Genomic DNA, 25,879 nt, shown 5'->3' on the forward strand with positions numbered 1-25,879 from the left:
TAGCTACGACTTTTGTCTCAGTAAACTCCTAGTTACTGCTTATGATTAGCGAGTTAAGTTTAGGGATTGGGTAGATTAAGGTATGTGGAATATGGTCATGCAGAGTAAGGCATTAATATGTGCTTTATAAGTACCAATAAACAGCCAATATCCTATTAATATGCTTGCTAATAAGCAACTAGTTAATAAGAACTGGACCCTAAACTTGAAGTGTTACACCCTAAAAACAAAAACAAATTTATGTAATGATAAAAGGCTCATCACAGAGGTGCATTCAAGTTATTGTATGTATGAAATGAATTTGAATGTATTTTTCCAGGCAAATCACATAATTGACCCACTTTATTCACCCAACGTACCGTATTCATCTCAAACTCACACATGCATGTATTTGAGTGGCTGTAGAAATGTTACATTCATGGACTAAATATACGACTGACAGCTTTTGAATGATTTCCACAGACGTCCTGTGGCCTGAAACAACGAATGCTTCCGCCAATCTGCCGATTAGAAATGTTGTAGATGAAGTATGATTAGCTGAAAGAAATAATTCTCAGACACTCAGTGAAGTAAGTTCATTTAATACAAGTTGTTAAATTTACATTCAGACTCAAGATTTGGTATAAATTAACATTGGTTAAATATGAGACATCAAAGGTGTCAACGTTCACAGAAAAACTCCAAAATGATCCATTATCTAACACACTTCAACACACAAAATATGTATTTGTTGATATGTGTGCTATATACAATGTGCTTCTCAGCACTTTGAGACAAAAATATTGCATTATTAATATGTACATACCCATAATAAAAACAAAGAGTTCCAGATGACACGCACAAATCTTTTAAAACAGGTCTGAATCACCTTGATGCGTGTGTAAATAAAGGCATGGCACTGGCGCTGGAGGCTCTCAGCACGAGCAGTTCCCGCAGCCCTTCACGCTGTTCATGATCTCCTCCTGCAGTCTCTTGCGCTCCTCCTCTTTCTGGGACATGCGCTCGGCCACGGGCTCGGGCTTGCCTCCGTCAGACAGGATCCTGCTGTTTTGAGTGTTCCACAGCTCGGCGTACAGACTGCCCTGTGTGTTCAGGAGAGTCTGGTGGTCTCCGCGCTCGGCCACCTTCCCCTGTGTCACGCGGATGAGAAGAGAAAGGAGAGTCGGGTGAGAAACACAGGTGGAAAACAGGGAAATCGATCAGCACAGAATAAAACAGTCGTCTCTCAGTTTGTAAAAACTGCTCCATTGGTTGTGACATACAAGGAATGTGATGGAGGGGAATGCTAAGTTCAATAGCAAGTAGATTTTACTTGATAATAACAGTTCAGTTGTACAGAGCAGCGGCAGTAAAGTTTACTTCAAATGTGTTACGTGGATTTTAGTAAATCCCACAAGTTATTTTTTTTCGACAAGGCTCAGGCATGAAATCATATTCATATATGAGCTAATGTATAAAAGTTGTATTAAGTTACTGTGGTTGTATTAAGTTACTGTATAAAGTTGTATGAAGTTCCTGTGGTATGAAGCAGGGTGGGGCCGAGAGCCGTGGGAGAGGAACGAGGCCGGTGGAGCGAAAGCTAATGAGAGACACCGGCACGACACACCGAGTCTCGAGTCCCACGGAGGAGTGACGACAGTGAAGGGTGAGAGAGGACCTGGGGCCTCATTTATAAACGTTGCGTATGCACAAAAGAAGGCGTACGCCACTCTCTACGCAATAATTGGTATTTATAAAAAGCGAACTTGACGGGAAAATGTGCGGTCCTTCACGCAAGGTCTGACCCAGGCGTACGCACAAAAACGGGTGAAATGAGAAATGGCGACACCGTCGGCAGATGGAAGAAACACGCGAAAGTGTGTGAAACTGTGTACCGTTGTGTAAAAGAAATGGCAATACTGCCTCTCATAATAACGTGAAGACTTCACAAAGCAAGTCTTACAATTAACAGCCACGAACACCCGTTTGATCGATCTGCAGTGTAAAACAAACAAAATCAAACGAAGATTACAACAGAAATTCAAATTAACACATATTTGCAAAAAGAAAAGTGAAATATGTTCTGCAATAATACTGGCATGTTATGCAATTCATCCTCATAACACATCTGTAGCTTGTCAGATGCAATCAAATGGATGGTAATAAAATGCCATGATGCCGTCACAATGCGTAATGACGTGAGTGAAGTTACGTTTCTTGGTTTTCCTCTCTGTGTTTGCCATGATTTCGCAATCGATGAATATTAATTTTGGGCGTTTCACGGACTATTTATGGGCAACTATGGGCGTGACATGAAGCCGCAAAAGCTGCGCTACATTTAGAATTGATTGATTTATTAAGGGAAAACTGCGTAGGACGTGCGTGCGCACGGTTTTATAAATCCGAATATTTCTGTGCGTACGCACGTCCTATGTTTCATCCGTACGCCACTTCTGACGCAAATCCTACGCCAAGTTTTATAAATGAAGCCCCAGGCCTGGGACATTTTACACTGCTGTTTTTATAATGCTTATTTTACGCAGTTGGCCTCTGCCACTCCTTCCTTTGTGTTGTTTGTGTTTATTGTATGGACAAAGTTACATTTACCGGTTCCTGCCTCCTTCCCTGAACTTGAACTTTGTCAGTTAAATTCACATTCGTTTATTTCATTCTAATAAAACAGCTGAAATTACTAATCATACAGGTCACTTTATCTGACCAAGTAAATCATTGGGGTAATGCAGAGCTGTTTTACTTGGTCAAAACAATCCTAATAAAATAAAATTGAGTGTGGTCAAAACAATCCTAATAAAATAAAATTGAGTGTGCTGAAAGTTATGTCAAAATTACATAATATATAACAATTATTCGGTTTTCTGTTGATTAAGCTCTCCAAACAGTTGCTCAACTGTTTAATTATACACGATATATTAAAGCGTCTGGGAAATCAAGGGGAACGCAGATGTGATGTCATTGACAAAGCCGTTGCACTGGTTAAAATTTCGGATTTCTCTGGATTTAAACATTGTTGGAAACATTTGAGAAAGTAAGTATTTAAGTCAACAAAATATATAATATTGTTCTAGTGGTTTTTGGATATTTTAATTGAAAAATCGAACATATTGTGCCTTTTTTTTACGCGTACGCTAATGTATGTGTACAGTCGAACGCATAGCCTTTCAAAGTAGTTGTGTGGATACTGTCATTACTTTTTGGAGGTATGACCAAAATAAGAATTTTCACCGGAAAATGTTATCTGAACAAATAACCACTTTTGTGCTGACCAACTAACGTTAAGGGAAAAAACGTTGTTCTCAAATACAACAACAGCAGCATTGCATGACTACATTTAATGTGTATTAGGGCTACCTGTAGTTCAGTTTCCATTTCTGTGCAGTTTAATGTCTAATTGTCATACCAACTTACCGTTCTGAATCGAGCTCAGGCAAGCAGATAGTTTTGAACACTGGCTGGTTATGGACTTGCTCAAATTTATTTTGGATGATTTTTAACCCAAAAAAGTTACAGACTGCAGCTTTAAATAAGTCAAAACAGCGCAGATGCATATTCAACAGATTAGCGGTTTCAGAGCCATTCGCAATCACTACTGTACATTTATGACAATAGATTGCTAATAATCTACTTCTGATGAATTATTACAGTTTACTTTATGATTTTATCATCATATATGCTATAGATGAAAAGCGCATGACTTATCTCCCTCATCTATTTGAATGAGCAGCTGAAAGTAGTAAAGGGTAGACGTTTCAAAATAAGAGTCCTGGTGTATTTTGTGCATTATACAGAACTTTTCTTTCTGGTTATTATCGGTTACACAAACTACAAGCCATTCAGTTTGTTTAAAATTTAAATAATTAGGCTATATTTTGAAGCAGAACAATTTAAAAATCGTCTTTAAATTTTGCTTGTAAAAGTCTCCTCATACACCTTTATTAAGGAAAAAACAAATGATTTTTAACTGTGCCCCTAAAATTCTTTATGCGCTTCCTTTTTTCTTCTTCAAAATAGCACGTGCTCCTCAGGAAAAATTTATCTTAAATAAGCCAAGATAAGAACATGTACAACAAAATAATGGCAAGAAATGCTTTTCTTTTGATTCTCTGTGGGCTGTATGCAAAAAACAATATACAACAGTCTGTTGGCAAGATTCCCAAACAAATGATTTTTCTGAGGTGGTTCTTTTAATGAATAATTCAAAAAGGTGAGTTTGAATTATTTCACTGAATTGAAACCATCAGAGCCAGTAACGAAATCAACATCTGACTCACTCACTGAATTTAATTTCTTTTCACCCTGTTACTTTATTTGATCCCATTTCATTAAATGAACATTTCTTTGTTTTTACGAACGGAGAGTTAAGCCTGACAATCGGCAGCACGTCACATACAGCTTAACCAGAACATTCATTTAACTTTCAATGAGACTCGTTAAGAACCCGCAAGGTTAACAATAATCATCTATTCTTCCACCAGGGTTGTTGTGTGAGAACAGCACCGATGCACAGCAATGTTCTGATAAACACACACACACACACACACACACACACACACACACACACACACACACACACACACACACACACAAGGAAAAAACCCTGAGCGTTTATGCAGGCTTTGCCTTAGGATCGTTTCAGGGGGCCAGAGGGTGTTTTTCAGCATTTACATCTTGGTTTCTTTTATTGATGCCTTGATATTCCCCAGCAAACGCTGCCTGCAGACAGAGAGACTGTGCGGCTGCATCCAAATTGGAAGAACTGGGCAAAAACAAGAGATTTAGGGCCATGAAGGGGCACTGATGGAGAGAGAGCGTGTGCATGTTTGAGGAAGGTCTAGAGAGAGAGCAGAAAGACAGCGGTGTGGGCGTTCATGCAGCACTGCCTCTTAAAAGACTGCCAGCAACAAAGCAAAGTATGAAATGAGCTTGCACAATGACAACTGAATGCGTCTCCCGGCTGTTTGCTAGTTACTTGCATCAATTACGACGCCACTTTTGCCAAGCAAGACTCAAACACTGATAGCATTTTTAGCAGCCGTGTGGTTTACAGCTCGAATGCCGTGCAATTACAACCCGTTTTAGATATTGCTGGGCGAACGCAACGTTTCACAACAACATTTGAACGCGAGGTTTTTCCATCACGTGCTCCACCCCCACACCCGCATCCAGATTGAAAAGGTCTCCACACATGGGAGACAAACAAAGGTGTCGCTGAGCATTGGGCAAAAGGTATTTCCACTGTTAATGAGCTAAAAAGCTAGCGGCACACGGCTGAAGAGGCTGTGAGAATGCTCTTTATAGTCATGAGCGTACAACCTTCAGAAGTGTGCATTAACTTGCATACTTCTACTACACACTAAAAGGAGGAATACTACTTTTGAAAAGGGGAAGCTAAAAGTGCTGGCACTTCGGTACCATGCCAGTCTTTCTACAGTACAGACCCGTTCACACCAAGGACAGTAAAGAACAATATTGTCAGAATCAGTTTGTCAGGGAAACAAAGAACTATTTTTCCAGCTGATAAACGATAAAAACATTGACAGCCAATCAGAATCCATCCTGAGCTTGAACATTTAAAGCTGTATATGATAAAACTGAAGCGTTTATAATAAACAGAACAATATTTGCGCATTTACAGGTCACCTGACGTAGCTGTTTGGACAGAAGACGAGACCGAGTTCTTCATTAAACTCATAAAAAGACAAAAGTATTATGGGAATACTGGATTCTAAACCTCAAAAAAATGCCACAATCAAGACCTTGAAGCAGAAATGAGGGAGAAACACCCAGAAACACCAGCCGCTCCAAGTTTAAGGGGCTTTCCTTTCCATTAATGCTTGGATAACACACATACGTCTCCTTCCATTAATAATAATGGCCAGTGTAGTGACTGCGATATACGTAAACCTGCCAACATCCGTCGCCATGATGTTTGGAATGACTTATCGCGAGAGGGAAAAATGAAGTTTTAGTCGCATAACATCGGTTAATGGAAACGCCGTCATTTCGCAATAGTTTTTTGTAGACATTTAGAGAGAAAAAATTATAATTTTTGCGCACATATTGACAAACTCTACACCCATTTCAAGGGCACATTTGGAGGATATAGTCATTGTTTCATAAGCTCTGTTTCACCAGCAGATTGAATGTCCAAGGTCACGTGGGCAGTGACAGCAGCGAGAGAGCTCTTCTTCATTCCAATGAAGGACACAGAAGATGTGAATGCTTTCTTCCAGTCCATCTGAACATCTGAAATTAAACTGATCACACCACTTGTTTCCATGTAGACCAGCAATCCAAGAAGCGCCACCAAAAACATTTGCACCTCAATGCAAAATACAACAATATATGCAAATATATTCATTTTAATCCATTATTTTAAACAAAGTTATTGTTTAATAACACTGACATGCCTTGGTCATGCCCCTAGTGCTGCTTTGACCTCCATGTGAAAAGCAGAGCAGACAACATCATAAAGGCGATTTCAGGAGGCTGCGAGAAAACGGGCTGTGTATGACATGCCTTTGTCGTGGTGTCATCCAAATTAATGTACATGTCGACATCTAAACTGCATTCACTAGTCGATGCATTGGGTTTGGCTGAACAGTTGAGCTTGATCTACACGTGGCGACAGCAGAAGGACCATCGTTTGATCAAAAGCTGCATCAAAAGCACATCATTCTCTTCTATAATAACCTGAATAGTCAAACATATAAAGTGAACCTGGATTCTTGCAAAACGAATGTCGCCCACAGGCTGACAGGCACAATAAGCAAGTGTTTCTTTGCAACATTCATGGCAACACAAGCAGCATGAATCCTTCAATGGAGCGATGTGAGCTTTTGTTTCTCGCCTGCATCATCTCTCCACTCACACACTCTCGGTCGACGTCATGCTGGACTGGCCAGAAACAGGACAGATGTCCTGCGTCACATGTGAATTCTACAACTAGTACACAAATAAAACTCAATAGCCATGCAATCCTTAATAATTTCCAGTCCCGCTTTCGTAAACCAATTTGCTTTGATTTTCGGCACTGTATTGACACGTCAGATGAACATATATTGCCACGGGTTCAAATAATCTCAGCTCGCTGTCATATATAACCATTTCCTGAATATATTCAAACCACAGAATAAAAGGGAGTGGACATTTATAGCTATAGTTTTTTACATGCACATTGTAGAGTAGATAATAAGTACTCCTTGTAATGTAACTCGCTATTTAGGTGATCGTTGACTAAATTGACTAATAATCAATGGCTGCCCTTAAAAAGGTCAGCAGCCACTGGGGTCAGGGTTCAAAAATCGACTGAACTTTGACCTGGTGGTAACACTGTAGCTTCAGAGTCGAATACATTGCAAAATGTTTGTGTGAAACTTCATAGTTTTTTGGATTTAACACTATTCTTGAATTATGCATTCGCTTCCTAAACGTGATTTCTGTATGTTTCGCCATCTGTCACACATATTTAAAGGCTGCAGGCGAGCTTACCTGGTTTAGCACAATAATCTCATCTGCATCCACAATGGTGGACAGCCGGTGTGCAATAAAGACAGATGTTCTGTCCCTCACCATCTTCTTCATGGAAGTCATAATATTCTGCAAAGAAAATGAAAAAAAAAAAATCATGAGGTGTTTGAAAAGTGTTGTTTCTCTTTTATCCTCACTCCTCTGAATGAGAGTGCAAGGTTGAAGTGATATTTTTCAGATGTTTCTTTCATTAAGGAACCGTCTGCCTCATGACAGCAACATTTCTCTGCAATAACAAGCTCTGATATGATTGACAGGATTTATATGAAGACCTTCTGACAATAAGATACATTAAAACAGGAGAAAGCCAACAGAGCAAACACTTCCTTGACTATAATAAGGCATAAAGCCTCATGAAAATGAAAAAGCTTAGTGTAAATATCAAATGAAGTGTTCTCAAAACAGGGAAAAACTAGCAGTATTGAGCAGATATTCTTTCTTCAAAGATCTGTTAGTGATCTACTAAATAGTTTTAAAAAACCAGGCAGATAAACCTAGCGGCCCGGTCGAGCCAATGGTTCAAACTGCCCTGACAAAATCTGGCTCAGTTGCGAATGAAAAAATATAACAGTTGTTGTTTTCATTGTTTTTGACCAATGTTACGCTGTATTCTAAGAAATAAACATAGTATGACACCAACATTTTAGACATATGTGACTTATGTGAATAAAAGCCTAAATTAAATCTGTTGGTCATATAAAGCGATCATGTCTCTTCAGAACATTTTTACTAAACCGGTCGATTTATATGGACTAGTTTTCCGATCTCTTTAAGAACTTTTTGAAGTGTGAAAGTGTCAGTTGCATAGCTGTCAATGGAGGGACAGAGATCTCTCAGATTTCATTAAAAAAATCTTTGTGTTTCAAAGATGAACAAAAGTCTCACAGGTTTCAAATGATTTGAGAGTGAGTGATTAATGACAGAATTTAAATGTTTGGGTGAAAGAATGCACAGATCTAATTTACTGTTACACATTGTATTTTCTCTAAACTGTCTGTGTTCAATTAAGACATGCATGACATTTTTGACATATTTCTGTGGATTTTAGTGGTGCAACGCATCACAAAACTCACAGTTCGGATCATTTTTGGATCAGCAAGAAAGAAAAAAATGTTGGGGTGTGTGATTGATGATACACAGTCGGTTCCGGATTCACCCATTTTTTTCTTAAGAAAATGAATGGCTTATTGGCTTTGGTGTTATTTGATTGAAAGGTGGGTATTGCTGAAGACTTAAGGAATGAAAAACACCTTTACACAGACTATTTTTGTCCGACTAGCTTAATGGGATTTAATCACTCAGCGCTGAGATTTTAATGCACCATGACAAGTTAAAATGAAAAGGGCCAGTGTCAAAATGCAGAGGTCTTTCCCATTAATTTACGCAGTCTTTATTGTGCTCTTTCTATAGTGAATGCGCCCTGTATCGGTGCGCTGCCTTGCTAGTTCTGGCCAGAGGGAACACATCATGTAAACGCGTTCCATCTATGATTGATCTGTGCCCTTGTCCACATTCCTGGTACTAGTAATATGCATTATATGCAGCTTGTATTTTGTTGTAATGCTTAATCTTTAAAACAACCCAACAAAGTAATTAATCATCTCCCTTTGGGGGTTTGAGACAGGCTGGAGTTTATCCTAACTTTAAGAAGTTATTTACGATTATTTTTAAGAGCATTCTTTACAGGAATATGAATACTCCTTAAATGTTGTCTTAAGATTGTTCTTAAGAAAAGTTTTTGTGAATACAAAATATTCTGATATTTTTTTCTTAAAGGGGTCATATAATGGTACATGCACTTTTACAAGTTGATTGTACTGAAATGTGTGTTGAAATCCATCCAGTGTTTTTTTTTTTTTAAATCTCCTTATATGTTTTCCCCATCTCAAATCAAGCCGTTCGACCATGTGACGTCACACGGTCGGACGCCCCTCCCACGATTGTTGATTGACAGCAGTGTTTCAACACAGACCTGCCCTCGCTCGTGAGCGAGCTGTCAATCATAGTCTGCGCGTCATTGTTGATATGCTGGAGCACTGTCTATGAGCAGAATGGCGTCTAAGCGATTGTGGTGTTCTGTTCTTGGGTGTAATACCGAACACAGCATCATTCTGATGTTCCTAAATCTGAACCTCTGAAGATGCAGTGGCTGAGTTTGTTTTCGAAGGGAATATTCCCCACGATCAACGTCAATGCTTTCATGTTTGTGCAAATCATTTCACACAGCAGACTGCTTTACAAACGAGGGTCAGTAACGTTATAAAACTGGTTTTGCTAAGAAGCTGCTCCTGAAAAAAAGATCGGTACCAACTATTTGTGTTCCTGCTGCACCTCCAGAAGAAGAACTGAAGTGAGTGTAACGTTTTATTAACCTTTATATTAATATTTATATTAATCTTTGCAAATCGCTTGCTGCACGCTTCACGATGAATGCGGCTGTTTACACTCAGGGTACATTACGGCATGTTTTCTATGTATGACGTTCTCAATATAATTCATAAGCCCACGTTTATAATGAACAACGCGTTATGGTTATTGTGTTATTATTAAAAACGGTGTACGCACAGAACAGAGAGGCGGGGTGAGCAAGACATATGCACTTGAACTGAGTGCTGAAAACAGAGCTGTTTTTGACCAGGTAAAATTAGTGTTTTCTTACAATACTAATGAGAATTTTTAATTCAAGTATATTACAAACTTTTAATTTAGACCCTAAAGAATCATATTAGCTTGTACAAAATGGCATTATATGACCCCTTTAAATTAGAAAGTAGCAGTTAAGAAAAAAAATTTTCTAAAAAATGTTTCGTGAATCCGGCCCCTGATTCCTTTCTCAACTGTTTACGTTCACTTAACTTTTTACAAAAACGCTGGCAGGGAAAGAGTTGTAAGCCACCGCATGTTTGATAATTTTCACAAAAATGTCAAGGTCCCCAGAATATTTTGTTGTATGAATATCTGAAAATGCAACAGAATAAATAAATAAATGAAAAAAAAAAACTTTTATTCTAGCTTCATGCATTCTTATCGACACTTATCGAATGTGGGTAAATTTCATTTAAAAAACAAAAATAGCAAAAAGCTGAGAAAATGCATTTTTGTCAAATACTACATCTGGATGGGATGCGATGATCAAAACACAGATGGAGTAGATCGAGTCCATCAACACCCCCCAAAGCTTCACAGCCCTACAGCTCGTCTGTAACATTAGGCAGTTTTGATTCATCTGCTGTTTAATGTTGATGATCGTGTTATTTCACATATAATTCTGCTTACATATGCTATCGCTTGTTTCTGCTGCTTCTTCGCATGCGTTTAGATCAGGAGATTCAATGCTCTTTCAGAAGATGTGTAATAGCGCCCCCTACCGTATAACAGTGAAAACACAGAAATTTCACACAGCTTGTGTGCTTTTATGTGTACAGATAGACAGTACTGTGCAACTGTGTTTTCATACATGTTATTAAGGAATCTACTATTTAATTGATAGAGTCCAAAGCTCTTACCTCTTCAGTGATAGAGTCTAGAGAAGATGTGGCCTCGTCGTACAGCAGGATGGGAGGGTTCTTGAGGATCGCCCGTGCGATGGCCACACGCTGCTTTTCTCCACCTGTCACAACACAGCATGCACCAGATCACTCAAGAAGAAACTTACCCTAGTCCTCTAAACCCAAGGAGTTCGTCTTTCTTTTCAGAAATACTCCTGAGACAAAGAATGAGGTGTGTACCTGAGAGCTTCAGGCCTCGTTCTCCGACCTGCGTCTCGTATCCGTGAGGCATTTTGAGAATGGCATCATGGATTCCTGCAAGTCTGGCCACCCGGTACACGTCCTCCGCTGTGGCGTTGATGTTCCCATACAGCAGATTGTAAAATATGGTATTGTGGAAAAGCACAGCATCCTGAAATTATATTTACATTTGATTTCTCAGTAGATGCTTTTAAAACCAACATGGCATAAAAAATAAGTTTCATGAAGTTATTTATTTTTCCACAGCCTCAAATTAAGTCTGATTATGGTTTCCATGGTACCTTGCTTATAAAAAAGAAACTAGTTTCTAATAGAGATTTCTTTAAAAAAAAAAAAAAAACGCTGTTGCATTTGTTTTTTAAGGAGGTGATAATCTGATAGTTCTTAAGCTGTTTACACTTCCAGTAACGCCTAGTAATGTTTGAGAATGACATTCACGGATGTTATTCCGTGCTGTAGACTAGAGCTGCACGATTAATCGTTAAAACATCCCGATCTCGATCCAAAGACCCACGCAATCTTATTCCTCAATGACAACGATTCGCCTGTCTATTAAACCTTTGACAAGTCCAATCACAGCGAACATTCAAATCTGCGTTCACGCTGTCACTGAACCTGAGAAAGTAGTTCATGCATGAAACTTCAGTCTTTTCGAAAACTCAGAATCAGTATTTCTGTGTTACAGATGTTCAATTATATCAGAAGTTCTGAGATTGAAGTTTATAGTTCGGATATAAACACTGATTTATGTCTAAAGTAGCGATCAAAACAGAGCACAGCACCTTTTGAAAGACACTTCAAATGAATAAGATTGTATCAATTACATCGTTATGCCAAAAGGTGGCGACAAGTGACTTACATTTAATTGTCTTTGAATCATTCAAGAGATTAATTTAAAGGCGCTGATTCATCCAGTAAATGAAACAAGTGAAGGACTTATGAGCAAGTCATTGAATTATTCATACAAATTTCTTCTTCGATTTCTTTTTTAAACATCTTAACTGAAGCAATTAACATTATGTCAGAACCTCTAGTACCTTGAATGTTTTTTTGTTTAGTTGTCTATTGAATTTTGTGAAAAAAATTGTGATTCTCAGTTCATCCAGAATCGTGCAGCTCTACTGTAGACAGCGAATCAGCTTTCGTGCCGCTAAAAACAAACATTTTGGAGGGACAAAGACTAAGAACTGAAAACTTTTTATGCGCCTTGGCCATTTATTTACACAACAACGCAAACTTTTGAAATCGGGCTTCAAAGCCATTATCGATTTGAGTCGCTTTTCCGAAACCTTGTGTAGGGCGATAATTTTGACAACATTGTCGTCTGTACACGAAAAACAAACAAACATGTTTTTAGTACATAGTCGTCTAAACATAACCTAAATATAAATGGAATTGATACATAAAATGCTTAATATTAAAGGTGAATGAGAAACAGCGAGTGCTCTTTGCCATCACAGCTGTCTATCTGGGTTCACGAAACCATTCAGGTTTGAAAGCATTCAGTCGGTATGCCAAATACCCCCGTATGTACAGACAAAAATCATAAACTATAGGAAAGTTGCTGACCGCTAAAATAACCGACACTACAGGATGTTGTGACGGATCATGTGTGCTTCAATGACTGCGCCCCATATTGGTTGACGTTGCCAAATCACTCTTCACTTGCATAAAGTTAAACACATCTCAACTTTGCCACATTGTTGGACACGCTTGTATCCTGGCGCCGGAAATCTTCATCTCCATTAAAATGAATGGGATCATGTGGCTTTATGGCTGGCGGTGTGAACGGCGAACCCTCACCTGCGGTATGACCCCCACAGCTTTCCTCAAGCTCTCCAGACTAACATCACGAATGTTCTGGCCTGCGACGTAGATGTTGCCCTGCTGTGGCTCGTAGAAACGAAAGAGCAATCGGACAATTGTGCTCTTCCTGGAAGAAATTAAAAACATTCTTAAAGCACGGACTCAACTGTGACCAACATAAAGACACTTTGCACGAACTCCGTACAAAACAAGACTTTTCAATTGTTTTGTTGTTTTAACAAAGGCACAGTGAAGTTTATATCAGCTATTGGCATAGAGTTTTAAACGCATTACATTTTTAACAACTTAAAATATAAAAAAACTGTGAAAATGCATCGTAGTCTGTGAAAACTGTCCGTTTCAAACTTCTGTTCACCCCTGGACAGAGAAGAGCTCTGCTGGGAGTACATAGTACATCTGAGCTTTAAATGTTGGCTGGCCTTTGCTGATAAACTTTTAAATTCACAAATTAAAACGTGCTTAATTTTTTCCTCAAAACTTGGATAACAGGGTTAAGCTTGTCAATTGCTGATGACAACTGTGTGTAAAGCAAATGGCATGAGATTACATACTTGACTTCCTGCCATGCTTTAAAAAGTGCTGAAATTATGAAATTTCAATCATATCACAGTTTTAAATCAAATTGATCTAATAGTTCTCATAACTCTTGCCTTTATTGTTGTATTTCTAAGAAATAGGGCTCCAATTTGTACCCTATTGTGCCAAGATCAGAAGTTCAGTGAAAGCTGAAGGTAATATAACGCAAGTAAACCTTTCCTGGAGCACTTACCCAGATCCACTGCCACCAACAATGGCCACCTTTTTCCCTGCAGGGACTTCAAAGGAAACCCCGTCAAGCACCTTTTGTCCCTCCAAGTACTCAAAATACACATCCTCAAACCTGATGGTGGCTTCCTGGGGAGCAACGAGCAGCGGCGGGGCCATTTCTTTCTCCTTCAGGACACAGAGGTCAAAAAAAAAAGAAAGAAAACACATTTAGCAGTCTGAAGTGTACATTTTGAGGCTTGAAAGTTTCTTCTCAAACGGGTTTCGACGACAATCGATTGTAATGGCGTCGTCTAAAACAATAGAACTCGGCACATTCACACAGATGCGTTAGAGAAATCAAATTAGGGTCTCGCAATAATGGCTTGCTGGGCAGTGCTGTCATGCGGTGAAAACCATTACTGATCGCGGCGAACAATCAGACAGATTTTATACACGGTAATTACAGGCTGCATTCGAAATTAGCCAAACGAAGAATGAGATTCATCAACCTCCCCCCCCCCCCCAACGCTATGAAAGACAGGAAACACTCAAATGTTTTCAAAATCAAAACAAATACTAGGACGAACGACATGCTTTAGAGCTTCAATTCATAATATTCAAATATAAAAGAAAGCTCTTGCCATGGTATTTTAAAAAGCTCTGGCATTTTAGAACGGCTAAAGAGAATAATACAGCTCCATTCACAGGGCAGTCCTTTCACATTAAAATAACCCAGTGAAGCGGCGAAGCAGGCCGCAGTGAAGGCCTAGCACACCTTTATTTTTGTGTCCACGTTGAGCAGCGTGAAGAGCGTGTTCATGTCGATGAGGGCCTGTCTGGTCTCTCGGTACACGGTGCCCAGGAAGTTGAGTGGCAGCGAGAGCTGGAAGAGCAGCCCGTTCACCATCACTAGATCTCCCACAGTCATGGTCCCTACAGCAGAAAGAAGCCAGAGTACCGATTACACCCTGTTTACACACACACTTTCACACCTGCTTTAATAGAGGGCATGCACTGACGTCACTTTCCCGTCGGATCTGAGTGGCAGAAGAGCTGCTGTGTGACTGCGTTTAACAGGGGAAACTGAGTAAATCAAATGATTATCAGTTTAAACTAAAGGTTGGACTCGATATAAGTGTTCCTTACAACTTCCCAAAGATCCAGCGATCCATGGATATTGACATGCATCCAGGAATCGTGTTTCCTGACATTTATATGTGCCTGGTTTCGACGCCGGGGAAATACATAAAGCAAATTTGCCTGTGAATGTTTTATATAAATATAATATTTGTAGGCCTAATCCATGTGATCACTTATATCAATGTTATATATCATATCATCATATCGTCCAACCCCTAAAACTTGTATAGTTTTTTGTCAGTGTTTATTTAGAAACATCCAATTATGCAGAATATCCGATGGTACATTTTTAATTGATGAGTTGTCAATACAATATATAGGGTGTGATTTTACCCCAAAATTGAGCATATTGACACAAAATAACTGCAAATCCACGTTTCTCTGGCTGCATCCAGTTGTTTCTGTGAATTGTAGCGATCCATTCGCTTCTCTGTATCTGTAAAAATATACCTCAGATTTCTTGTAAAATCTAGTTGTACAGTCAATCTCAAAGTTCTTTCCCGTTTTAGATGTGTTTTTGGCGGCATTGACACTGAAAACCAATGCTGCCGCTCAGTCTTTTTGCCACTCAGTGTGTGTAACCGCAGTCACTCCGGCCGACGGAGATGTCACATGCATTCCCTCTATTGGTTGGATTGGGAACATTCAGCTCTTATTTTATCATCGTACAACTGCATGTTGATGAAGCACTACAAAAGAAGCTTTATGGTTCTAGAAGTTGAACCCATTAAGGTAAAAGACTTCAGTACAGCCCTAAAGCTATTTTGTGTATCTAGTGAAGGAAATGAGACATCACTGATTTTCACCTGCCATTATGCCTTTGCTTGCCAGCACCATAATGGCGGTGAGGCCGACGGTGAAGATGGCGCTCTGACCGAAGTTCAGCAAGGCCAGAGTAGAGGTCGTCTTTAGAGAGGACGACTCGTACACCTTCAGGAAACCATCATACCGCTCAGACTCGTACTTCTCATTGTTGAAATACTGAAAGAGAGAAAAAGAGAGAAAGACCTTGGGAAAAGAGCACAAAGAACTACTAAAGCTACTAAAGAAAGGTCACGACAATGACCCGTTTGAACACTAGTCAAATAAAAGACATTCTGTAAGAGCAAATCCATCATTTTGAATTTTACTTGATATTGTATAACTAACTGGAATCAATCGAATGGTAATAACCATGGCATTCATCATGCTAATATAGTATGATAACCATAGTATATGATTACATTCATATACTATGACATTTTCATGCCAAGGTACTAAAAGAAAAATGAGATAATCATTATTTTTATTCAACAAAACCAATAAACCCTTTTAAGTGTCATCATCTAAGCAGTTCTCAGGCCTCTGGGACGTGAGCTGAAGCGTGTAACAGCACCCATGCCACATGCTGCCTCAATCACATATCCAGATGTCATTAAAGCTACAATTGCATCTCTCCAAATATCAGCAGCTGAGTAAACCACAGGCTAATGCCTTCACAGGCTCGGAGATGAGGCCGAGTGGCTCAAACATCTGACTCTTCAGCGGGGAGAGTGACGGAGTGCAGACAGATGCAGACAGTGTGTGGCTCTGAAATACAAGTGCGTCACAATTAATTAGCTCTGAAATGTGGCGAACGGAAAAGTGGCGATAAACAGAGACTGTGGTTTATGTGGAGGACAGAGACAGGATTATGAAGAGCACCAGAGCAAACAAGATAAAAAACTGAGCACTGCTTTTCTGCACACATCTGGCCTAACGATAAAGCTTATAGAGATCGACCGATTCATTCATTGCTGTTATCGGTAAACATTATACCGATAGTTTTTCCGGGTTGTGTCCATTACTGTGCGCTGTCACTAAACAGTACGAGAACGGCCTCTAGAGGCCAAATAAAAGCTATCACCGACGCCTCGTGGAGTTTGTTTTGACACGCGAGACTGTACGCTGCACAGAGCGGGACACTTCAGTTTAGATGCGGATTTTAAACAGACAATGAAACCGTGTGTATACAGACCACCACAGTACATGTTTTCATATGATTATAAATTAATTAAAGGTGCAATATGCAAGATTTTCTGCCGCTAGAGGGCGCTACATTCCAAACAACAAGAACGGCGTAGCTTGATGACGATGTGAAGGAGCGTGGAATGATGGGAACTGTCGTTTTTCAACTCCACCGTGGATGTAAATCAGTCAGATGGGAATCGAAAAATCATGTTCATGGATGAGGTAAAGTTTTATAAATGTTGCATTTAATGACATGCTTTTTGTGGCAAGGGGGGCGTGGTTCAGCGCGGTCTGTTACGGGACAGAGAGAAATGAGACGAGCGGGATGTAAATAGGTCAAGTGCAAATGATGAACACCTGTGTCTTATTGCAGTAATTGGCGTAGAGAGAGAGAGAGAGAGAGAGAGAGAGAGAGAGAGAGAGAGAGAGAGAGAGAGAGAGAGAGAGAGAGAGAGAGAGAGAGAGAGAGAGAGAGAGAGAGAGAGAGAGAGAGAGATGGACTGAGGACTCGTACGAGAGACTAGAGAGAAAATTGGACGCAGAGGTTGCCACCGTGAATGCGCGACTTTTGTTTGTTTTGTTTTATTTTAAAGTACGAGTCGCAGTCACGCGACCCCTGTCTTCTTCCCTGACTCTTGAACCTCATCACACTTTTATTTCATTAAAATGAATTAACCGCAAGAAAAGTAAGGTTTAATACTAAATTGGTTATCATAGATGTTACTGTATTTGTTGAATTCATTCAGTTTAACGTGTTCTAAGCAATTGTTGTAAAAGTACATGCGAACATACCCACATCATTTGTCAAAATACTGATTAATCTTTATGTATAACACATGCTATGTTTATTTACATGGCCATAAACACCAGACGTGTGATAAACAATGTCAATAAACTAAACACAAACCTAAAGCAATAATACTTTCCTTACATAAACATAACTATTACCGAATGCTACATTTGGAAAATATAAAATTAAGCATGCTTTGTCGACAGAACCCGCTGCAATCTGTAAAGAATAATTGTGCTCCATAACGACTGCACGAAACAAGCTAACGTTTGTTGCTTGATAGACGCTACAACTACAACTTCCGCATCTGTCCAGGACTCCACGCAGTACGAGCGGAAACCGAGGGTAACGCGGATATGACGCCATTGACTGGCGACTCCCAGCTCACACGCCCCGTTTCCTGGGTTAAAATCGCAATTTTCTCACGATTTAAAAATAGTTGGAAACATTTGGGATATTGTAAGTAATCAACTTAAAATATATAACACTGGCCTTGAGATTTTGGGATATTTTAATGCAAAAAAATCTTACATATTGTACCTTTAATTTGTTGACTGGATGTTGCATTAGTAGACAAAGAACAGCAGTATGTTTCAATCGAGGCTGAGGGGACGCTAACATTAGTACCTCGAGCAGTTTAACAGTGGGGTCTGTTTGCATTAGTTTATATCCAGTTGGTTATTTTAATGGATTCATTTGCAAGCAAAGTTGCATATTTCAAGCTAATTGACATGTTCAAAAGCTGACAGAAACAAACAAATTGGAAATGCATCTGATTTCAGTTCTTTTTTTTTTATCGTCACTGTAATACATATTTTGACTGGATAATCATCAAGTGTTCTAACACAGAAGCAAATAAAGTGTGAAAGTATGCATACAATATACATGTGTCTATTTTCAATGCTATAGATATTTAAAGATGATCTTTAAAGGGGGGGTGAATTACTGTTTCATGCATACTGAGTTTTTTACACTGTTAAAGAGTTGGATTCCCATGCTAAACATGGTCAAAGTTTCAAAAGTTAAGTTGTACGTTTGAAGGAGTATTTTTGTCCCAAAAATTGTCCTTCCGGTTTGTCACAAGTTTCGGCAAGGTTTTTTCGAGTATGGCTCTTTTTGACGTAAGAGAGGGCGGAATTTCCTTATACGGGTCCTAAGGGCACTTCTCCGGTAAGATCGCGGGGGCGCGCGCACTCGTAAAACAGAGCAAGAGAGTGAAAGCAGTTCGCCATCAAAGCGCCCTGCCCGGCTTTTGGGAAGTCAATGTCACCAAAGAAGTGTGTTTTTGGTTGCCAGGGCAAGACAACCCTGCACAGATTCCCAAAGAACCCGGCGTTAAAGGAGAACTCCGGTCAATTTTAACATTGAGCTCATTTTTTTGTACATTTGGAGTGCTGTCAATACAGAGAACAACGACAAAAATCGGTGTTGCCTACACCGAGTTATTCTATTTTTAAAATTTGCACCCTGTTGACTTCAATGGGGCAAGTACTAAACCTGCTTTTAGCCTCTTAACATCCTTGATGTGTCATTACAAGTGCACAGAAAATGTGAGTGATTCCTTCTGAGTGAACACGAGTGGATCTGACTGCGGTAGATTTAAAAGATATGTATAAAAATGATGTTATTTAAGCCAGCGCAAATACCTGTTTACATCCTGTTTTCGGTTGAAGTCCAAAGTAGTCGATTGCCGAGTTCACGCGCATAGGTTTAGTTACCAATGATCACGCGCGTGAACTCGGCAATTGACTACTTTGGACTTCAACCGAAAAACAGGATGTATACAGGTATTTGCGCTGGCTTAAATAACATAATTTTTATACATATCTTTTAAATCTACCGCAGTCAGATCCACTTGTGTTCACTCAGAAGGAATCACTCACATTTTCTGTGCACTTGTAATGACACATCAAGGATGTTAAGAGGCTAAAAGCAGGTTTAAACATTGCCCCATTGAAGTCAACAGGGTGCAAATTTTAAAAATAGAATAACTCGGTGTAGGCAACACCGATTTTTGTCGTTGTTCTCTGTATTGACAGCACTCCAAATGTACAATAAAATGAGCTCAATGTTAAAATTGACCGGAGTTCTCCTTAAAGGCACCCGTGGATGGAGTTTGTTTTCCTGAGCATAAACGGAGTTGTGTAAAGACTGTTGTTCCCTGTATTTCGACGATGATTGTTTTATAAACAAAGCCCAGATCGTCTACTGCTTAAGGATCGAGCAGTCACAATGATAAAGGTTCGCGGTCGTGCGTTGGAACGGTGAGTAAAACTGTTGAACAAATGTCTCTGTGTGTTGTTAGCTCGGCGCGTTAGCACAGCTTTAGCTTCGCCCACACGGCCCGCCCCCAGCCGCTCGTTTTTTTCCGGAAAGACTCGGTACAGCCAATCTTTCAATTAAAAATATAATAAAACAAAAGACTTTTTGGAGATATGAAGGATGCAATATTACTCTATAGGTACTCAAGATTAACAGGAGATTGAGTGAAAATGAGCATTTCACCCCCCCTTTAAGCATGACTCTTTGGATTTATATGAAATGGTATGACATTTTATAATAAGAGTCCATCTGTAACAAAGGTTAATAAATGCTGTTGAAATATTGCTCATTGACATAATTACAACATTAACGAACGCATTTTTAAATTTTAAAGTTGTATCTGTTAGCATTAATGCACTATGAACAAATGTGAGAGAATAATCGGTTACCGGTTGACCTCTACATAATATATATCAATTTCACTCAAATGATTCATTTAAAAACTACTGTGTGTAGCTCAAAGACGTAGAGCTTGATTTTCATAAAAACAAAAATAGTAACTGTTAAATTTTCGTCTAAAATGTAAATTACCGAATACTAACTACTAGCTTATTGAATGTTATATGATAGCAATATCACATAATTGTGCTTTTAGTCGAAATATTAGCACAGCATATGGTATATATTGAATAATAATAAAAAAAAAATCTCTCTACTGTGATGTTAAGGAGCTAGATGGTGCATCTTGTTAGCATTACAACGATAATCTCAGCGCCTTTATGAAATCATAACGGACAGCTCTCCTGGACTGCCATGACATTCAGAACATTTCATTACAGCTCATCAAACTCAGCTAAGACTCCTGTGCCAATTATCAGAGCAAGTGTGTCTTTAAAGACGTGCACAGTGCTGTCAGAAAGAGTGTTTAGAGAGAAGCAGACAGATATAGGTGCTAGTGTAACGGATTTGGAGTGGGTGGAGATCTCATTATGCATGCAGACTGGCTTAAAGTGACATTAAATCCACATGCACTGACGGCAATGACAGAAAACAAAATATATCTGCTCTTGAACACAACAGACTGAGATGAAGGGCAGAAGATCTGAGGATTGAGACACAAACAGAGCACAACAGCTGTTAGGAAATAAGATACTTATATGTAAAGGTCTTGAAGTATTCCAGACACAACACCTTTCACTGATTAGAGCATATTATACGACTGCATAATTCAAATGTGTCTAACTGAACAACATTGCATGTGGAAACTTAAGTGACATGAATTTGCAGTACAATACAAAACTAATAGATATATAAAGAGATATATTGAGAGTAACTTTTATATGCCATTGCTGTTAACTTCAAAGACACCTTCATAAAAACAGAGTATACATGCATGAAAAGTGGCTTCAGTAGTTTTAGTTACATGCACACCAATACAGTGATAACGACGAAGCATAACTTGAAATATGAATAATGAAGTAATGTTTTACTGGTTTAGATGCAAACCAATAACCTGGTAATGCAAAAAAACAAACAAAAAAACACCTTTTTTTTTTAAACAGGTTATTTCCCAGTAGTGACATCAACAAATAATTATCTGTGTCTTCCAAAAATGTTGTCCCAAATGATCAAGCCGCTGCCGAGTGCTGCAAACCTGTTGTTTGTAAACTTTTTCCATTTGTTAAAATAGAACATAATAAACCAGATTTTTTTTATTTGTTACATTTTAATTGAAAAAAATTGCTGTAATTTAAAGGGGTAGTTCACCTAAACCTACAATTCTGTCATCATTTAGTCACCCTCATCTATTTTGTTCCTTTTCGGAATAGAAATTAAATGAAAATATTTTTAATATTATCTAAATTTTCAGTCTATCCATTGAAAGTCAAGGCAATCCGCATTTTCAAGCTTCAAAACGTTCAAAAGACATTGTAAAAGTAATGATTAGTTTTTACAAAGGTATGATTCTCAAAAAGACCTTAGTGACAATAGTGTCTGAATCGAGTAACCGAAGTCAAGTCTGTGTTCTATTCGTGACTATCACATGTATCATATTATTGAAGACATCCATAAAACTGGAAATCTGATCACGAAACGACACAAGAGTCCAATCAAGGTGCATGTTCGTCAGTCAAATCTTAATAAAGAGCAGCTTTTATCTCGGAGTTAGGGCTGCATGAAAATGTTTTCTTATTTAGACATTTCCATTATATTGGATTGGGAAGAAGCCTCCACTATCGTTCCTGCTTGGGGTTGCCAGATGTCAAGAGATTAAATCCCCCAAATAATGAATACATTTTATGCCGTGTTTTACTTAATCTTCTCAATCTGGTAATCATGCACACACGCTCTCTCTGCGCTGCAAAAAAAATCTAATGATCCGATAACACGTTTAGTGTTGTTTATTGTGCAATTCTGCTCGATTGAAAGTGTCATGAGTCTTCACGAGGCCGCGTGTGCGCGTTGCTGCTACTAAATGTGCGAGCGAACCTTCTCTGACGAACTGTAATAAATCCAAACATGAATCTCGACCATATTGTTAGCGATCATGGTTGATTAATAAATGAAGTCTGTGCAAGCTCTGTGCTTCAATACAAAGTAAAAATGAACAACTTGGAATTAATATTGGGAATTTAATTTTACACGTTTTAGCTAAACAAAATTTGTTTTGTTTATGTAAACATAAACAAAAAGTGTGTGTGTGTGTGTGTGTGTGTGTGTGTGTGTGTGTGTGGCCTGTGTGCAACTCAAATTCTCCACTCAGATTAGGGCTGCACGATAATGGTTAAACTGATAATCATGATGATATTTTGCTCAAAACGTATAATTGTGATTAATCACAAAACTGACTGCAGCGGCTCCAGTCTATCCAGACTGCGTGAATATGAAACCTTTGAATGACACAAACGGCTCATATCGTCTTCTCTGCAAGCAAACTAGACCACAGATGAAAACCCACAACACTCATATGTGCCTCTCTAAAGCCCCTTTCACACAGCGCTTTGAACACGGGAAATTGCCGGCAAATTGCCAGAGTGTGTGAACGCAAACACGACCCGGGATTGATGCCGGCATTGATGCCGGGTTGGGGACCTAGTAACATTGCCGTGTTCAGTCCCGGAACGTGCGCTGTGTGAGCAAAAGCCGTAATAATGCCGTGTCGTAGTCATGATGCTGAAGCCGGGATCGTTCACCAGCTGTGAAACGGTACGGTAAGTTTATGATCGAATCAGAGAAAAAAAATGCACAAGCATGGTTTTGCAGCTCATAAACAAACTTAAGACGCTACTGAGACATTACAAGTCACATCGATGTCACGTGTCTTTACGGGATTTTTACGGGTTGTGTGTGAACGCACTCTCTGAATCCAGAAAATCACTGGCAGTGTGAATGAACCAAAATCAAATGAACCCGGGTCACTTTATCCGTGTATTTTCCGGAATCTCTGTGTGAAAGGGGCTTAATACTGTATGACATGGCAGACAATTAGTGAGCCGGCAAAACGCAATCCCTATCATGTTTTTTGCTAGAAAACAAGCAAACAAATAAAAAAACAAAGTTGACTTGACTCAGGCGTGTCACAAACGTTGCAGTGACAATGCAGATTATGATGCGACCCACCTTAACAGTCTCATAATTGAGGAGAGAGTCGATTGCAGCATTTCCAGCCTCATTATCAGCCTTATTCATCTGGATCCTGAACTGCGTCCTGATCAAAGACAGACGAGAGATTAGTACAACAGTTTGTTAATGTAACAAACAATGGCTGCTATTTGACAGACACATAAAGTACCTCCATTGTGTGAAAGCGACTGTGAATGCGCTGTACGCCGAGAGGGTCCCGAGAGTGACCAGAGCAAACTGACCCCCGCATTTATAATACTGCAAAGAAACAGCAAAACAGCTGTGGGTTACTGAAAGAGCAACTGGATATCAGGCACATCAGCACATGTGGGACACCACTATACAAGATTATCACGGGTCCAGGCGTTAATACCTCCTGTGACCGTATTTCAGTGAAACTTTGGATGTGTGCGCTTCACATGATCGGTGTCACATGACATTAAGAATACTGAAGATGTCAGGTGAAATCTTGTACATGTCTCTGTATGTGCTCATCTGGTTCTCAAATGATCTTTTCATTGAAGGGGAAGATTATCAGTGAATAAATAACACAAAGCTATCATTTGACTTCAGGAGATTAGAAAAACAGAGCTGGACTTCCGAGCTCATTCTTGAACACTAGCATTAATGATGTGTTATACTCAAGAGTGTCACACTTCTGATGAAGTCTCATATTAGCCTGGGGAACCAAGAATGATTTTTATTCTATATATTCACTGTGATTTAATATATACATGTTCTGGTGAATGTCAACAAAAACAGTCATTTCCAGTACTAATTTAGTCCAGGAATATCCACTGAAAATAAAGACAGCGCATATCATCATAACAACTGTATTTGACTATCTATAGTTTTAGTGTTCTTGTTAACACAGACTTAAGAGTGTTTTATGTCATAATGCACAGGCATTATTCTTGAAATTCTTGTCCTGCTGATTATCTCTAACAAAAACAAATCAGTTTTAACGACTCCAAGCTTTGTAGACTAAACTGCAACAACTGAAGGAAAATTTAATTTATAAAGCAGATTCATCTCAGTATATTTTTTGGTAAACCGTATTCAAGTGGTTATAAAATGCTGACAACGCATCAACTGAATTTTCTGTAAATGTTGCTTATTATTGCAATTTCAGCTAATACTGAATTGATTCCTCTGTCAGGTATTCTTGCGTTTGAACGGAAAAATACACAAAATTGTCAAAATATCCTTGTAAACAGTCGTATGTATTAAGTGAATGTAAACAATTGAGAAAGAAAACGTGTAACAGTACATTGGATTCATGCATTAGTCTTAAAGCAGCCTAATATTCCTGCTAGGGCTGTGTGATATATATCTAAAAAATGTATCACGATTTAATGTTTCATATCGTTCGGTATCGATAATTATTGACATTTTTTATAATCTTGTTTTTTTTAGAGTAGAAAAGCTTGAATTGAGTTTTTTTATGTATCCACATTATTAAGGCAAAAAAAAACAAATTATATTAGTTTTAGCAGTCAAAAACAAAATAAAATTTAAACTCTGTCTTATATTAAGATAAAAAAGTAAGTGTTAAAGAAACACTTGAACTAAAATAAAATGTTACAAAATGTGTGCAATGAAGTGTAAACTTAGAACAATCAAGGCAAACTTTGAGGTAGATTAACACGGTAATTCATGGTTCGGTTTGAGAGGACACAGTGGTGTCACGGTTTTCGAACATTTTTTATATTGTTACCGACAATGGTGTACCGTCGATAAATACCGATACCGTTTTATCGCTCAGCCCTAATACCTGCTGCCATCTGTGTCATTAATGTTAATCAAGAAGAAAAAGAAAATCACTCCCTGATCTTGACTGAATAACTGCTGTAACTTTAATAAGGATTTATCTATATTTTATTTATAAAAAGGAAACATGCTGGGTTATTTTAAATTTGGTTTCAATTTCTGAACTTTGTTCAGTTGTACAGTATTTAGTTGTGCTATTGCTAATGTGCTTATTTGTTCTTACTGCATTACTGACTGTATACTTGTCTTTTTGAAATTGATAGTCTAGCTTTAGTTAATTGTTCTTTAAGCTGCTGTTTTTTGTTAATGGTATTCAGCTGCAACAGAATGATTTGCAAAAAGAAAATACATGTTTGATATCCATGTTCGACTTTTTTTTTTTTTACCATATTGTAATCGAAACTGGGAATTGATAAGAATCGGAGTCGATAAGCAGAATTGGAATTGAAATTGC

The 25,879-nt window shown here is 38.7% G+C and overlaps 1 protein-coding gene across 3 annotated transcripts in view; it reads right to left on the reverse strand.

Moving 5' to 3' along the window:
* Positions 1-315: 315 nt before the first annotated feature.
* abcb7 (ATP-binding cassette, sub-family B (MDR/TAP), member 7) overlaps positions 316-25,879 on the reverse strand; it is a 54,448-nt gene continuing 28,884 nt past the window's right edge. Inside the window, exons 7-17 of one of the 3 annotated variants that reach the window (XM_081381908.1) lie at positions 23,825-23,913; positions 23,653-23,740; positions 15,797-15,971; positions 14,626-14,783; positions 13,873-14,036; positions 13,080-13,209; positions 11,256-11,427; positions 11,034-11,137; positions 7,489-7,596; positions 869-1,130; positions 316-500 (exon numbers count right to left, since the gene is read on the reverse strand). In XM_081381908.1, the coding sequence (XP_081238034.1) occupies positions 915-1,130; positions 7,489-7,596; positions 11,034-11,137; positions 11,256-11,427; positions 13,080-13,209; positions 13,873-14,036; positions 14,626-14,783; positions 15,797-15,971; positions 23,653-23,740; positions 23,825-23,913 (1,404 nt within the window). In that variant the 3' untranslated portion in view covers positions 316-500; positions 869-914. Of the gene's footprint in view, positions 538-565; positions 1,131-7,488; positions 7,597-11,033; positions 11,138-11,255; positions 11,428-13,079; positions 13,210-13,872; positions 14,037-14,625; positions 14,784-15,796; positions 15,972-23,652; positions 23,741-23,824; positions 23,914-25,879 lie in introns of those variants that run through there. The other 2 variants (XM_081381909.1, XM_081381907.1) reach the window with 2 other exon arrangements.

Source organism: Scardinius erythrophthalmus (assembly GCF_964197995.2).
Source record: "Scardinius erythrophthalmus genome assembly, chromosome: 13".
Taxonomy (NCBI): Eukaryota; Metazoa; Chordata; class Actinopteri; order Cypriniformes; family Leuciscidae; genus Scardinius; species Scardinius erythrophthalmus.